General features: G+C 35.0%; 1 protein-coding gene and 1 long non-coding RNA gene across 3 annotated transcripts in view; one reads left to right on the top strand and one right to left on the bottom strand.

The window, feature by feature from the left end:
- Positions 1–10,139, bottom strand: part of LOC149900658 (uncharacterized) — a 39,893-nt gene extending 29,754 nt beyond the window's left edge. Inside the window, exon 1 of the long non-coding RNA XR_016457752.1 lies at positions 9,996–10,139. This is a non-coding gene — a long non-coding RNA (uncharacterized LOC149900658). The remainder of the gene's footprint in view (positions 1–9,995) is intronic.
- Positions 626–15,470, top strand: pug (pug C-1-tetrahydrofolate synthase, cytoplasmic). 2 transcript variants are annotated; one of them, XM_090112656.1, is made up of 15 exons: positions 626–742; positions 3,035–3,233; positions 4,818–4,954; positions 5,263–5,497; positions 5,802–5,913; positions 6,992–7,217; positions 7,691–7,864; positions 8,145–8,310; positions 11,425–11,728; positions 12,023–12,240; positions 12,554–12,764; positions 13,075–13,223; positions 13,993–14,096; positions 14,365–14,650; positions 15,191–15,470. In XM_090112656.1, exons 1-15 carry the CDS (start codon positions 690–692, stop codon positions 15,431–15,433), a joined length of 2,817 nt encoding a protein of 938 aa, XP_089968782.1. In that variant the 5' UTR covers positions 626–689; the 3' UTR covers positions 15,434–15,470. The 2 variants fall into 2 exon arrangements, with proteins under 2 accessions (XP_089968782.1, XP_089968783.1); XM_090112657.1 differs by lacking the exon at positions 626–742 and adding an exon at positions 2,665–2,702.

Genomic DNA, 15,470 nt, shown 5'->3' with positions numbered 1-15,470 from the left:
CAATGGGGTAAAATAATATCTACTTTTATGCTGATTCTTATCAAAGCTTTATAAATGAGACCTTTGTATAATCGGGATATCAAGTTTCAGGCGATCGTTTGTCCCTCTTTCAGCAATAACAATAGTGACAAAGTAGCTAGAAATTATTATAAACTGTATATTTTTTTTCTTTCATATTATTTAATGAGACAATTATCTGAACAATAAAATGAGTTATTAAAGTATCCATACATTTAAGATTTTATCAAGAATTGAGCTATATACTTAATAACTCTTCGACCTGTAGTAAAATGTTAATTTTTTATTATGAAATCACGCCGCATTTCATTGGTATAAATCAGTTAATCAATTGGTTTTTAATTGACAAACCAACCTAGCCTTCTTGATACAACGGTAAGTATACACAAGAATTAATTTCACCGTGAACGGTGAAACTGACAAAAACTCAAACTCATTACTATTCTCAACACACCTGGGTCACTTAATTATATGTACATTTGTAACACATCTAGGACATGCTCATCACTCCAGTGCACTCATATTTAGTTACTACAACAAAAGCGTAACCAAATATGTAGTTTATTCATCAAGTAACAAACCAGTATTTCCTGACTCCTACTAGAGGTAGAGGCTTATAACTGTAGTGGTGGCAGTCGCGTGCTGGCTTCAACACATTTGACATGTAAACGATGCCTTCGTATACAATGTGGAAATCGGACGACGATCTGGAACTCGTATTGTCGTAAGTAAAATTATTTTTTATATATAAAAATGTTTGATAGTTTTGATTTATTTGTATTTTTTATGGATAAAGTTTAAGATTTTTTTTATTTTTCCTTTTCAGTTTGTTTATAATTTTTATGTAAAGTAGGTATTTGGTTATAACCGGCAATTTGCATCTTTAAATTAATCAATAAAAAATTGTTATGTATAAATAAGCTAGTTCTTTCCATAAGTACGAGTAATGCACAGCCCGTTTTACTAGTTTTAGTATATAAATAAAATGAATGGACATTGTACAATAATTATAGATATCATTATAATATATTTCAATGAGTCACGTTGAAAATATGTAATTATTTATTCAAAGATGATTTTGAATCATTCTTTGTATTTTGTAGAGTAAAATTCTATTTGAAATTTAAATTTAACTTCCTTCAAAATATTCCTCTAGATATTATTTTTGTTATTAACATTCATACATCAATGTTTTTTTCGCATAAGAATGATGAATAAAAACAATATTTACTTAACTTCATAACAAGTTGATCACATTCTAAATATTGTATTCGGAATATACATGTATTTGTTCAGCATATTTTGCATCATTATGTAATAGTACCTACTCATGGTATAATTTATACAAAAAATTAGTTGTATTAATGTAAACATAATAATGTTTTTTACAAAACAATGTAGAATCTATTTATACTTCTAAGAATTTATTCAAACGTAGCGCTGTTTGAGTTTATTTCTTAAAAAAAGGAATACTTTTATAAAATACTAGCGGTCCGCCCCGGCTTCGCCCGTGGTACATATGAAAAATAGATTTTGGCCGATTCTCAGACTTACCCGATATGCACAGAAAATTTCATGAGAATCGGTCCACCCGTTTCGGAGGAGTATGCAGACTAACATTGTGACACGAGAATTTTATATATAAGAAGATTATATTTTTTCTTAGAATAGGTACTTATTATAATCCAAATCATTACTTACATAAAAACAAAAGAAGATACTATAATCATTTGAAAGCATTCGGGATTATTATCTTATGTAGAGTCATTAAGATATTTGCTTTCTTATCACTTAAAAGCTTGAGAGTTCATCGAAATGAATTGTTTACTTTACGTCTATAGAAACCCAAACAAGTGATCAACGTATTTAAAATAACATCAATATGTTAAATAATGTTTTCATTATCCCGATCAATATCTAACATGAAGTTCGGTTTTAGTTGCTTTAAGTTTCCTGTGAGAACATTTTTTTGGGAAACGTGTAGAAGGTAAATTTGCGTGTTATTAACTAATAAAAACCATTTAAAAATATTCCACAAAGTGTAGTGGAACGATAAAAGAAATTTGTAATTTTGAATTAGGTATATGTATTCATCCCTTTGTGTATATGTTGTCAATTATTATATATGTACTTGTATTTATTAATAATGTACGTATGTATATTTATTATTAAATTAATATTGACTATTGATGCGATAAAATTTAAAATTCGCGGGTGTAATTACGACATAATATGATTCTACCCGCATACAGTAAAGATTGACATTTAATTCCATTTTATTATAATGATTATTATTCAAATACCCCCTTGGCTTCACTATTCGTCAAAATGTTAGTGTTTGTCCGAAGTTAGTGCCAAAATTTTATTTCTACAAGCTGCACTTCTTTCATAACATTATGTAAGTTGATAGTAACTCAAATGTTCTGTTATTATGATCACGTACACGTAGTTTTTATTACTTAGATAAATTGCTCCCATGATTATGCTTTTATCATATGCTACCTGACCCTGGGACAATAGAATTATAAAATTTAACCAGTAAGATCTATCGTATCAATGTAGTAAAGGTTATCAGGGGTTGGTGTCGCTCCTGCGATATAAATTGTCTCAGTTTAAGCTCTGCATACTCTACGACCACTTGTCAGGATGGTGGCTCAAGAAGTATCAGGAACCGCAGTTGCTGCGTACGAGCATTTTTTTATACTTATGTTATTAGTTTGAAAGTAGTCCTATTGTCTGTAATAACTCAGGCCCCGGAATCACAGACACAATAGAAAATCTATTGTTTCGTGGACCGATCGTGCCGTTCGGGGCTCAATGGGTTAATGCTATCTTTGCGAACAGACAGAATATATAATTCAGTTTGGTCTACAATGTTTTGTATAAATTTCGCAATAATTCAACATAACATTACTATAACGGACATGTATTGTAAATTCTAAGCCAGGACTCAACGATCATCTTTAGATTACATATTCAAACTTCAGAGCAATAATTCCTTCAAATTGTATTCCAGATCAATCCAAGATGAGCTTCGCAAGCAAGTATCGGAGATGCGAAGCAAGGTGGCCAACTTCAGGCCACGGCTGGCGATCGTGCAAGTTGGGGGACGGGAGGACTCCAACGTTTACATCAGGATGAAGCTGAAAGCCGCTGAGAATATCGGCATCCTGGCTGAACACATCAAACTGCCCAGAGACTGCACTGAGGTTGAGGTATTTAAACAGAATGTTCAAAAAATCAAGTTCTTTTGTGATATTACTATTTCAAATACAAAATAGTTTTGTTTAACTTTGCATTTTAAATAAAAGTAGTTTAAATCAGTCACATCTCTGATTATATTGTAGAGCTTCAGAAGCTTGTTAAATTGAATCGGTTCATCCCATCCTCACAGTTGAAAGTACTGAAACAAACACAAAAAAATACAATTGAATTGAGAACCTCTTCCTTTTTTAAGGACGTTTGAAAATATAACATTTGAAAGAATCAAACGTGATAAAAAAATAATAGAGAAAGCCTTGCCAAATAACATCTAACAAAATTTACATAAGTCAGCTACCTATTGGTTATGAATGTATTACATAACTAAATCTACAATGTATTCAAATAATTAAAAAAAAAAACTTGAAAATGTATGATCAATTTATATTATGTTCAGATTGAAAACGTAAACATAATTTAAGATACGGTGACCTCAGAAGTTGACGCAAATAATCTCCAATTGTTTACCAATCATGATGTAAGATATCGCAATAATGGTTCTATGTATTATATATTTTGTAAACAAATTAAATTGAGTCTTTTAATACACAGTTTGTGTATGAAGAGCAAATACATCATGAAAGTATTTAGAAGTGAAACTTCTTTAGGCGCGTTGAGAGTAAAATTTCATCGAGTAAGGCGACGATTTTAGTATCTTTGAATCTTGCCAAAGAAGTTTCACTTCTGACACGTGTATATTAAATTGTGTCTATGATATTCATATTATATTATCAGTATATTAAGATAATATGTAGAAAACAAAAAAAAAAATGATATGAATATGTAAATAGTAAACAAATCGTATTTTTTTATTTAATTGCTAATAAATTAAAGACAAAACAAACTGATATGACATTTTTTATCACTTTTTTTCTTCTATATACTTATCTTAATATGCTGATAATATTAATGTCATACAGACAATACATTTTTTCTTGTCCTTTCAGTTAGGAGTAACCTCCTATTAACAATACCTTCGTGATTAATTTGCTTTTAATACACATACATATAAAAAGACTCAATTTAATTTGTTCACTACATATTACACAAACTTTATTATAGAAACATTATTGCGATCTATTACATCATAATCATATTGGTAAACAGAGAGTTGAGGAAAATTGTTTTATCACAATAGAAGAATTTAATTTCTTAGCTCTATTTTACCATTCTTAATTAGTAATTTTTTTTTAAATCTTTTGTTTAATAAGCGGCAAATTACATGATGCTCTCTAAATTTATGTTTTTTTACGACAAAGCAATACTAACTATATCTATTGATTATAAAATTTATTTTTCCCAACGCAATAATTTTTGCTCACCCACCTCCTTTGAATGTGTTTCCCTGTTAATATTAATGGTAGTCTGGAAGAGATCGCTGTCTAGCGATAAGGCCGCCATTTGTACATACTTGCATCTATTTGTCTTTTTCTGTGTTTATTGTAAATCTTGTGTGTGTGCAATAAAGAATTATCTATCTATCTATCTATATCTGCCTAAGCAATATATATTACTTATTTGTTGACACTTCTTCGCAGCTATTAACCAAGTTGAATGAGCTGAACGAATCGCCCGAAGTACACGGTATCATCGTGCAGATGCCGCTCGACTCCATCCATCCTATTGACAGCCATCTTGTTACTGACGCTGTTTCTCCGCACAAGGATGTTGATGGGTTTGTGATTTGCTGTAATAAATATTGACGTGTAATATGTAGTAAAACAGCTTTTATTTTAATCAATCGACATTAGTTTAAACAATTATAATGAATTGAATGTATAAACAATTTTAATTATAACATAATATGTTGGAACATAGGCTTTTAGTTACTTTATATGAAAAAAGAAGCAGTTTTCAAACAGCTTTAGACATCTATTAATAATAGTTAGACAAAAGACTCATTAGTTTCGCAAGTATCGCACGTGTTTTAATGACAATTTGATGATATTTTTTCAATTTCTCTAATTGACCATTTTATTCCAGCTTAAACACGCAAAACGAAGGTCGTGTAGCGCTCGGCGATCTATCCGGATTCGTTCCTTGTACTCCCGCTGGGTGCATCGAGCTGATCAAACGTACTGGGGTGTCCATAGCGGGCAAGCGGGCGGTAGTGTTGGGCAGGAGCAGGATTGTGGGCACGCCTGTAGCTGAACTACTCAAGTGGGAGAATGCTACGGTCACTGTGTGCCACTCGAAGACCGCCAATTTGAGTGAGATCGTAAGTTGGGGTGTTTTTCGATGCTTTTGAAAGTATTGGTTAAGCGGGGAGGAGTAGGATGTAGGCATACCCGATGCGGAACTATGGAAGTTAAGTGACGCAAAAATCAGAAGTCAGAGTCGGAAGAAAGGGATAGTTCTTTTGCATTTAATCCTAAATAATTTCCTCTAGAGACCTTATGCTTGGAAATGCATAAAATTTTGAATACGTATCGTTTTCTCTATATTTATTATTTATGTTCTCAAATAAGATGAAATGCTCTTTCAAAATATTGATTGCTAGATAAATATTTTTTTTTATGCAGACAAAAACCGCAGACATCTTGGTCGTGGGTATCGGCAAAGCTGAATTAGTCCGCGGATCATGGATCAAGCCCGGAGCAGTCGTTATCGACTGCGGAATCAACCCTATCCCAGGTTTGTTATATACCTATTTAAAATTTTATGAACATACTAGCGGTCCGCCCCGGCTTCGCCCGTGGTACATGTTTACGTTTTCTCTACATAAGAACCATCCTCGTACTTCAAGGAATATAATAAAAAAAGAATTATCGAAATCGGTTCAGCCGTTGTCGAGTTATGCGCTTACCAACACATTTTGCGATTCATTTTTATATATAAAGAAGAAGATATGTTTGGTAGAAATTGTGTTTATATGTTAAGAAAAGTAAAACAGCAAAAATATTAAAGTTAGGCATTTATCTTGAGACTACAGTAAAGTAATAAATAATAAGGAACAGAACTCGTCCTGCTTTTTAATCTGTTTGTGAAAAAATATCTTAATTTTCGAGAACATAGACATTTATTAAGTATAAAAAAATTATCTGCAATATACTTTGCATACCTTCGTATGCTAATGGTTTAGTCATTGTGTCAAGTGTTATTGGTTATAGTCACTTCCCCTTTCAATAATGTTTTCAAAATATTGCAGTACAGTGAGTACAATGTTACATTCATTGTACTGTAAGTTATGCATTGAATAGTAACAGAATTTTATTATACAAGCATTGTAAAATATTAAACGTAAGTGTAATTGGATTTTCTTTGTTATCGGCTAGTGCAATACCAAGTTTGCTGTTGAGTGATTTTTCGTGAAGTTTTATTTTGTAACCAAATGTTCGTATAATTTTAAACAAGAATTATCTAAAAGTAAGTTATTTAAATTGGTGCCTTGTCAGTTTTTTTATTTGACTGTATCTTACAAGGGTGTTTCCTTAAATCTTTATTCATTATAATATTATTTATACCGACGTTTCGAACACTTTAAAGCGAGTGTTGTCACGGGGTGATAAATCTACAACTCGAAAACTACTGACACCAGAATTTACCGACAACAAGGATTTTGCCCTTCTCTCTTTGCGTGAATTTATTGTACTCCAAAAAATCTGAACGAACTAATTATCACATTCAAAATTTCAATCTAAACCCATACTATATATTTTCTATATACCTTATATATGTATATATTTACTACTACATATATATTTTACCACAGACTCAACAAAAAGCAGCGGACAGCGTCTGGTAGGCGACGTAGCCCACGCTGAAGCGATCCAAGTGGCGTCCCACGTGACGCCCGTACCGGGTGGCGTGGGCCCAATGACTGTGGCCATGTTGATGCGTAATACAGTTGTGGCTGCTCAGCGACAGCTCGACCGACTTGTAGCACCCACGTGGGGCTTGCAAGTGTTGAGACTGAACCGTGTGGTGCCACCACCAAGGTAAGTGTCTATATACACTTAAGCTGCAACAAAAAGCAGGGTTCAAGTAGTGGCGAGGGCCCGATGACTGTGGCCATGTTTATGTGCAATACAGTTGTGGCCGCGCAGCGTCAGCTCGACCGACTAGTAGCACCCACGTGGGGCTTGCAAGTGTTGCGGTTGAACCGTGTGGTACCACCACCAAGGTGAGTGTCTATATACAGTAGAAGCTGCAACAAAAAGCAGTGGCGTGCCACGTCTCCGCTACTATCCTACTAATTTATAAACGAAAAAGATAATTAGAATGTGTAGATGTATATATGTTACTCTTTCACACAAAAAAAAACAGCTGTTCGGATCTGTATGAAACTGTACTTTTTGCCCCGGAACGCAAAATAAAAGACGCTGCGGGGTTTCCAATTGGTTATATTTCCTTAAGTCCTATGAACCATACGTAATTTTTTTACTAATATTATATTTACTTAATCCAACAGTGACATTGTGATCGCACGCTCCCAAAAGCCAAAGGACATCAGCAAGTTGGCTGAAGAGCTCGGTCTATTCCCGAGCGAGATCTCTCAGTATGGACACACCAAAGCCAAGATTTCCCTGTCTGTACTCGATCGGCTTAGGGACCAGCGTGGTGGGAAATATATCGTCGTCGCTGGGTAAGTTAAATATTCAATAATTATTAACACAGTTGATTTTGTTTCTTTTGTACGTATACAATACTCCATAGAAAATTATGTTTACACCTCTATCCGTTATTTTGCTACCAAAATAAACAGATATATAAAACAGTCGGGCCGGCAAAACAATCGCGAGGTTATCAAAGTTGCAATTGCTATTGGCGGCGGTGATCACTTTCATCAGTACACCGCCCGCTCCTTTGTCGGTTTTAGTATAAAAAAACCACTCATTGAACAATTTTAAAATTAAATCTTCCAGAATTACCCCTACCCCTCTAGGTGAGGGTAAGAGTACCACTTTACTGGGTTTGGTACAAGCTCTAACAGCGCACCGTGGCCGCAATTCCTTCGCGTGTATGCGTCAGCCGAGCCAAGGGCCTACGTTTGGGGTTAAGGGAGGTGCCGCTGGAGGTGGTTATTCGCAGGTTTGTTATATTTGTGTTTGATGTAAAGGTGCTTCAGTTGCTGGAAATTGCTGAATTTGTGAGATTTTATCTTTTTAACATATTCATAGAACGAATGAGGTTACAAAGCAAGAAAAAAAAAACCTCCTTTTTTGTGGTCGGTTAAAGTGTGAGGAATATGCAAAAGACGGAACTTTTGGTGGTATTGAGTCGTTAGTTGATGAATTTCAATACATTTCGTTTTTTGAAAGTAAACTAAATTTGTAAAGTAAACTGCTTTGTTATATCAAAATATCAATAGGCAATGACAATTGTGGTCATGATGATAGTATTTAGTCGTTTAAAATGCAATTGACATTAAAAATGTGCCAGAAAAATATCGTATAGGAGCTACCAACGTTGACAAGAGAGAATTTTAGTATAGTTGGTTCTTTGATATACTGTTCCTCTTGCTATTTCGGTTAGAGTCCGGGCTGTCTGGCTGGTCGCAGTGGTTGCGTTTTTTAGTGCGCATCTTATCTGCACAGGATAATTTCCTTAATTTTAAGTCATTTTTTAACGCGTAATTTTTGATATTTTGCCTTTAGATAGATCCATCAGACATAATTTTTTTATTGCAAGACGTTTTTTTCGTTGTTAAATAGGTGCCAGACGCAATTTTTTATTTCGTTTTTATAAAAAATTCAAATTATTTTAGAATGTCTGTAAATTTCATATTATGTTCTTAAAACATAATATAATCTAAAATTAATTAGCCAGACGCTAATTCGATTGTTAAGTATTAAATAATGTGTATAAATAAAAAAAGTAATGAAGCATGCAGCTCATCAGCTAGTGTATTTTTAATTATGCGACAGGAAATAATTGCAAGAATACAATATTATTTACACTTGTTCTTATAAATAAAAGCTAAAATGAAAAAAAAAAACATAAAAGTGAAAAATAAATTAAATTTACCATCCATTGAAAAGAATGGAATAAAAACTATATCAATGAAGGTTAAACAATTACATTGTTAAATTTAAAAAGCCATCTTCATAATCATCATCATCATCATCTTCCCTCACACTGTCAGAATTATTTATGTTATCGTCTAAGGAATTGTTATTGTTTTCCAATATTCCATCATCTGTAAACAACTAGAAAATTAGTTTCAATATTGATGTACACACATACACACACAACACACACACACCACACCACACACGACACACACACGTGAACACACACACACTCGCATGTTTAAGTTTGTATTGAATTTAACTAAAGTAGTTAGCATGAATTTATATAGGTACTAGCGACCCGCTCCGGCTTCGCACGGGTGCAATGCTGATACTAAATACACTACAGAAAAACTGTGAACGTTGTATGTAAAAACATAGCGGCCCGCTCCGGCTTCGCACGGGTATAAGATATATAGCTGGGCGGCCGGCCGGTATCGCCGCAAACGCTACGTCCCGCAATTTTTAAATCTGTAATATCTTCAAAAATATTCACTTAAATCATACGGTGTAAAGGGCCATATAGATCTATATTAAATGAACAATGTATTCAAGGTATTTAATTGGTTAAGGATTAATGCTGTATTGGTTAAAATCGCTTCGAAAATTAGCCATTATTTGTCGTAAAAAGTAAATGACAAAAAAAAGTTATTGTGGGTTATCCATAAGAGATAGACATATACCATCGCGGACTTTTCTGTAGACCTTTTCAATGTGTATAATACTTAGTACATTATTTTGATAAAACTCGTAGGGTTCAGCCTGCGTTTGCAATGTAAGCGAAAAAAATGTAATTTTTTACGACATCACATTAGAAACCTCAAAAATAACAGTACTTCTCCACTATTTAATGGATGTTATTATACATATAAACCTTCCTCTTGAATCACTTTATCTATTAAAAAAACCGCAACAAAATCCGTTGCGTAGTTTCAAAGATTTAAGCGTACAAAGGGACAAAGGGACATATTAATACATATACTATATGTCTATAACTCTTATGGATAACCCACAATAACTTTTTTTTGTCATTTACTTTGTACGACAAATAATGGCTAATTTTCGAAGCGATTTTAACCAATACAGCATTAATCCTTAACCAATTAAAGACCTTGAATACATTGTTCATTTAATATAGATCTATATGGCCCTTTACACCGTATGATTTAAGTGAATATTTTCGAAGATATTACAGATTTAAAAATTGCGGGACGTAGCGTTTGCGGCGGAACCGGCCGGCCGCCCGGCTATATATTTTATACCCGTGCGAAGCCGGAGCGGGCCGCTATGTTTTTATATACAACGTTCACAGTTTTTCTGTAGTGTATTTAGTATCAGCATTGCACCCGTGCGAAGCCAGGGCCCGGGCGGGTCACTAGTTAAGTACCTAATAAAAAAAAATTGTTTTGTATAGAAGATTGTTGATGTACCCAATAGTTTATTTTTTAGCCTAAGGAATAAAATGTACCAATGGAAGGTACTTGTTCCCACAACACAGGGAATCCTAGAGTAGGAACAATTCAATTTCTATGCATATTATATTTTCGAAAAAAAAAAGTTATTTTTTATTGTTATTTAATTTTCGCGGCCGAACCTTTCTATCTCTCTTGCACTTTAAACTATCTCTCCATATATACACAATCATCAAATTGTTAAACTTACCTACTTTCACTACGTTTTTATTTGTTTCATATTTAATACTTAACAATCGAATTAGCGTCTGGCTAATTAATTTTAGATTATATTATGTTTTAAGAACATAATATGAAATTTACAGACATTCTAAAATAATTTGAATTTTTTATAAAAACGAAATAAAAAATTGCGTCTGGCACCTATTTAACAACGAAAAAAACGTCTTGCAATAAAAAAATTATGTCTGATGGATCTATCTAAAGGCAAAATATCAAAAATTACGCGTTAAAAAATGACTTAAAATTAAGGAAATTATCCTGTGCAGATAAGATGCGCACTAAAAAACGCAACCACTGCGACCAGCCAGACAGCCCGGACTCTAACCGAAATAGCAAGAGGAACAGTATATCAAAAAACCAACTATACTAAAATGACTTTTTTTTAAACGTTAATAGCTCCCGTACCAATAAGTCTTGTGTCATATTATTGCTCCTTTCAGGTTATTCCCATGGAAGACTTCAACCTGCACTTAACTGGTGACATCCACGCGGTATCTGCAGCTAACAACCTGCTGGCCGCTCAAATGGATGCCAGAATATTCCACGAACTGACACAAAAGGATGGTCCCTTATACGATCGTCTAGTACCAAAGATCAAAGGCGTGAGGAAATTCTCGCCAATACAATTGAGGAGGTTGAAGAAACTCGGCATTGAAAAGACTGACCCTGATGCTTTGACTCCTGAAGAAAGGACCAAGTTTGCAAGACTTGACATTGACACTTCAAAGATTATGTGGAACAGAGGTATAGTACTTTAAAAGGGTTTAGTTAATGCATAAGATATTGAAACGAAAAAAAATTCTACCTTTCTCTTACGTTTCTGTGGTATTTATCTTTTCGACCTTTAGTATCAAATGTTTGCTCTTTCATTCAAGTCAATTATTTTTCGAAATTCTGATTAAAACAAGACAAAGATTTGTGCTGTTTGTATATAAAGTAATATTTGCCCAAAAAGAAACATAAATCTCTAAAAGTAATCATTAAGTATATAATTAAATAATTTCTATTTTAAAATTATGAAATTAAACCTCCTTTCAGTTGTGGACCTCAACGACAGATACCTCCGTAAAGTAACCATTGGTCAGTCGCCAACCGAGAAGGGATTCACTCGCGAGACCAGCTTCGACATTTCAGTAGCGTCAGAAATCATGGCGGTGTTGGCGATTGGTAAAGATATAGAAGATATCAAGGACAGGCTCTCGAGTATGGTCGTGGCTCTGGACAAACGCGGAAACCCTGTGACCGCTGATGATCTTGTAAGAATACGTTTTATACCACTAACCACTTTTTAATCTTATGCTTATGTGTAAATGTAAATAAATAATCAACTCGTCATATAAATATTGAATAATTGCGATACAAAAAGGGCATGCCACACAGAAAAATTATAAATATAATATTGAGTAAAAAGAAGACATAAATAAATTAACGTATGCGTATTATACATATTATTTCAAAAATTCATTAGTAATCAGTCCTTGGTTTCAAGTGCAAAAAATGTTGTTCAATGCAGTTTTAAGCGATTCAGATAGAAAAGAACCAGTGATATTTTACTCTCTCACATTACAGGGTGTAACGGGCGCTCTAATGGTCCTGCTCAAGGACGCGTTCGAACCAACACTGATGCAGTCGCTAGAGGGCACCCCTGTGCTCGTGCACACGGGACCCTTCGCGAACATCGCACACGGATGCTCCTCCATCATCGCTGACAAGATCGCCATGAAACTGGTCAAGGAGAACGGATATGTGGCTACTGAGGCTGGATTCGGATCGGATATTGGTGAGTTTACACTTTATCATTTGATGATGATATTCACTGTTTGTTTCGTTACTATTAAAAATAGCGTACATGCTATATATATGAATTGTTTCTCGTAATAGTTACCATTTTTTAATCCTTTTATTTTATTGAAGTGAAACTTCTTTAGGCGCGTTGAGAGTAAAATTTCAAGGTTGCGTCATGGCAATACAGTCACGTCACGTAAGGCGACGATTTTGGTATCTTTGAATCTTGCGAAACAAGTTTCACTTCTGACACGTGTGCTCGGCTCACACGCTCTTTTTTATTGAGAATTGTTTTTGTGTTACAGGCATGGAGAAGTTCTTCGACATAAAGTGCCGCGCGTACGGCGCCGCGCCGCACTGCGCGGTGGTGGTGTGCACGGTGCGCGCGCTCAAGATGCACGGCGGCGGGCCCACCGTCAGCCCCGGCCTGCCGCTGCACGCTGTCTACGTGGAGGTATGTATATAATACTAGCGACCCGCCCGCGGCCTCGCCCGAATATGTTGTAGTTATGGATAATTTGGGTTTTGCTTTGAAAACGCAAATACTACTGAAACGATTACTATGAGACTTAGCACACATATAGATGCTTAGATGAACACATAAGATAGGTTTTATCCCAAAAATGCCACGAGAACGGGAACTACGCATAGGTCCCGTTCCATATTCCATTTTGGGATAAAACCTATCCTATGTGTTCATCTAAGCATATATGTGTGTAATCTCATAGTAATCGGTTCAGTAGTATTTGCGTGAAAGGGTAACAAACAAACACACACACACAACCATCCTCACAAACATTCGCATTTATAATATTAGTAGGATAGGATACAATTATTATTTAGGCTACAACTTGTAAACGTGAAGTGCCATGTGTGTGTGGTGCAGCTCTTCGACCCAAAGTGTCAGTGTACACTGAAGACATGAATTGTTTCTGCTACACGCTGTATACGTGGAGGTATGTGCTCTGTGTGTGTGGAGCGGCTCTTCGGAAATGCCAGATTTCATTATAGACACGAATTGATATTGCTTCACGGTGTATACGTTGAAGTATACACAGAATATTTATAACATGTTTAAAAATACACGAACTGAATCGACGGTTATTTTTGCTTCACCCCGTATATATGAAGGTACACTATACGTTCACCTACGACACCTAATCTAACACATTTGTATGGGCTAATATAATAAATAAACGTAAACATTTTATTTTTCATTACAGGAAAACCTAGAACTCTTGAGCAAGGGCTTGTGCAACTTGGGCAAGCACATTAGCAACGGTAACAAATTCGGCGTACCAGTTGTAGTTGCGATCAACAGACACGGGTAAGGCTTACAAATTCTTACATAATTCCAAAAATAATGAATCCTGCCTTTTTGTTATAATATAGCAATGATTTTTCCTTTGAATTACCAAGTGCATAAAAAGTATGGATTTAGTTCGAAATATAAAGAGATTTTGAAGGTTTTAGTAATGACTTTGAATTGTAGAAAGGTTCGAATTATTGCAGCTTTGATTTAACGAGAGTCGAGTATGATATAATATGTAGTATTATAGGCCATTTTGATTATTTTCCCAACTACTCATTTCCAGCAACGACACACAAGCCGAGCTGAACTTGGTCAAAGAATTTGCTACCAAGAACGGCGCTTTCCGCGCAGTGATCTGCGACCACTGGGCTCAAGGTGGTGCTGGTGCCCTGGACCTGGCTGATGCTGTCATCGCAGCCTGTGATACACCTTCCACCTTCAACTACCTCTACCCCCTGAGTATGTCCATCCAGGACAAGATACAGAAGATCGCCTTTGAGATGTATGGAGCTGGAAAAATTGACTACACTGATGATGTACTGGAGAAGATCAAGCGTTTCACTGAGAAGGTTTGTTAGAATTATTATTTTAAGGGCCGATTTTTCAATGCTTGGATAAAACTTATCAGTCCAATAAAATATTACACGATAATATTAAAATGTCACCTAAACTGTCAAATACGGGCAATTAGAATACGTTTTTAAAATGGTAGTTTTATACATTATTCGACGAATAAGTTTTAACCAAGGATTGAAAAATCAGCCCTTATACGTCGAATTTGATCTTTGAAATGTATGTTTATTTTGTAAGTAGATTAATTTTCTGTGGAAAGTCATGCTTTAAATGCAATACACATTATACAATAGTCTTACTTCAACTTAACGACCTCCAGATCATTCCACAGTGATTTTGTCAATGCAGCATACTAGTATTTTTGTTTTTTGCGTAGACGTGTGAGGAATACTTTATAACTATTCCTCACACATCTACGGCAATATTTCGTTGCAGATACTTTGATTTGTGGGGAATATTAAAGTTCCCTACGTACGTACGTCAGTATAATTTTTCTATTGGGATATCAACACTAAAAATAATGTTTTATCCCCCAGGGCTACGACAAGTTCCCAATCTGCATGTGCAAGACATCGAACTCGCTGACCGGCGACCCAACAGTCAAGGGCGCTCCAACAGGCTTCACACTCCGCATCTCTGATATATTCGTATCTGTTGGTGCGGGCTTCGTGGTGCCCATGGTTGGGGAGATCAGCAAGATGCCTGGGTTACCCACCCGTCCTAGCATCTATGATATCGACCTTAACACCACCACTGGCGAAATCGAGGGACTGTTTTAAGTGTTTTTTTTTTGTTTGAATAAATGTTTTATTGTGA

The sequence above is a fragment of the Colias eurytheme genome, chromosome 18 (assembly GCF_061535395.1).
Source record: "Colias eurytheme isolate Ceu_HAF_F1 chromosome 18, ilColEury1 Martin Lab GWU primary, whole genome shotgun sequence".
In the NCBI taxonomy this organism is placed as follows: Eukaryota; Metazoa; Arthropoda; class Insecta; order Lepidoptera; family Pieridae; genus Colias; species Colias eurytheme.
This window is presented reverse-complemented; position numbering and strand designations above follow the sequence as displayed.

Bases quoted from the DNA above. Each gene is read 5' to 3' on its own strand.
- pug (XM_090112656.1), top strand. From the start codon at position 690: ATGCCTTCGTATACAATGTGGAAATCGGACGACGATCTGGAACTCGTA. The intron at 743-3,034 runs GTAAGTAAAATT...ATTGTATTCCAG, and splicing joins GATCTGGAACTCGTATTGTC to ATCAATCCAAGATGAGCTTC. The intron at 4,955-5,262 runs GTTTGTGATTTG...ATTTTATTCCAG, and splicing joins CCGCACAAGGATGTTGATGG to CTTAAACACGCAAAACGAAG.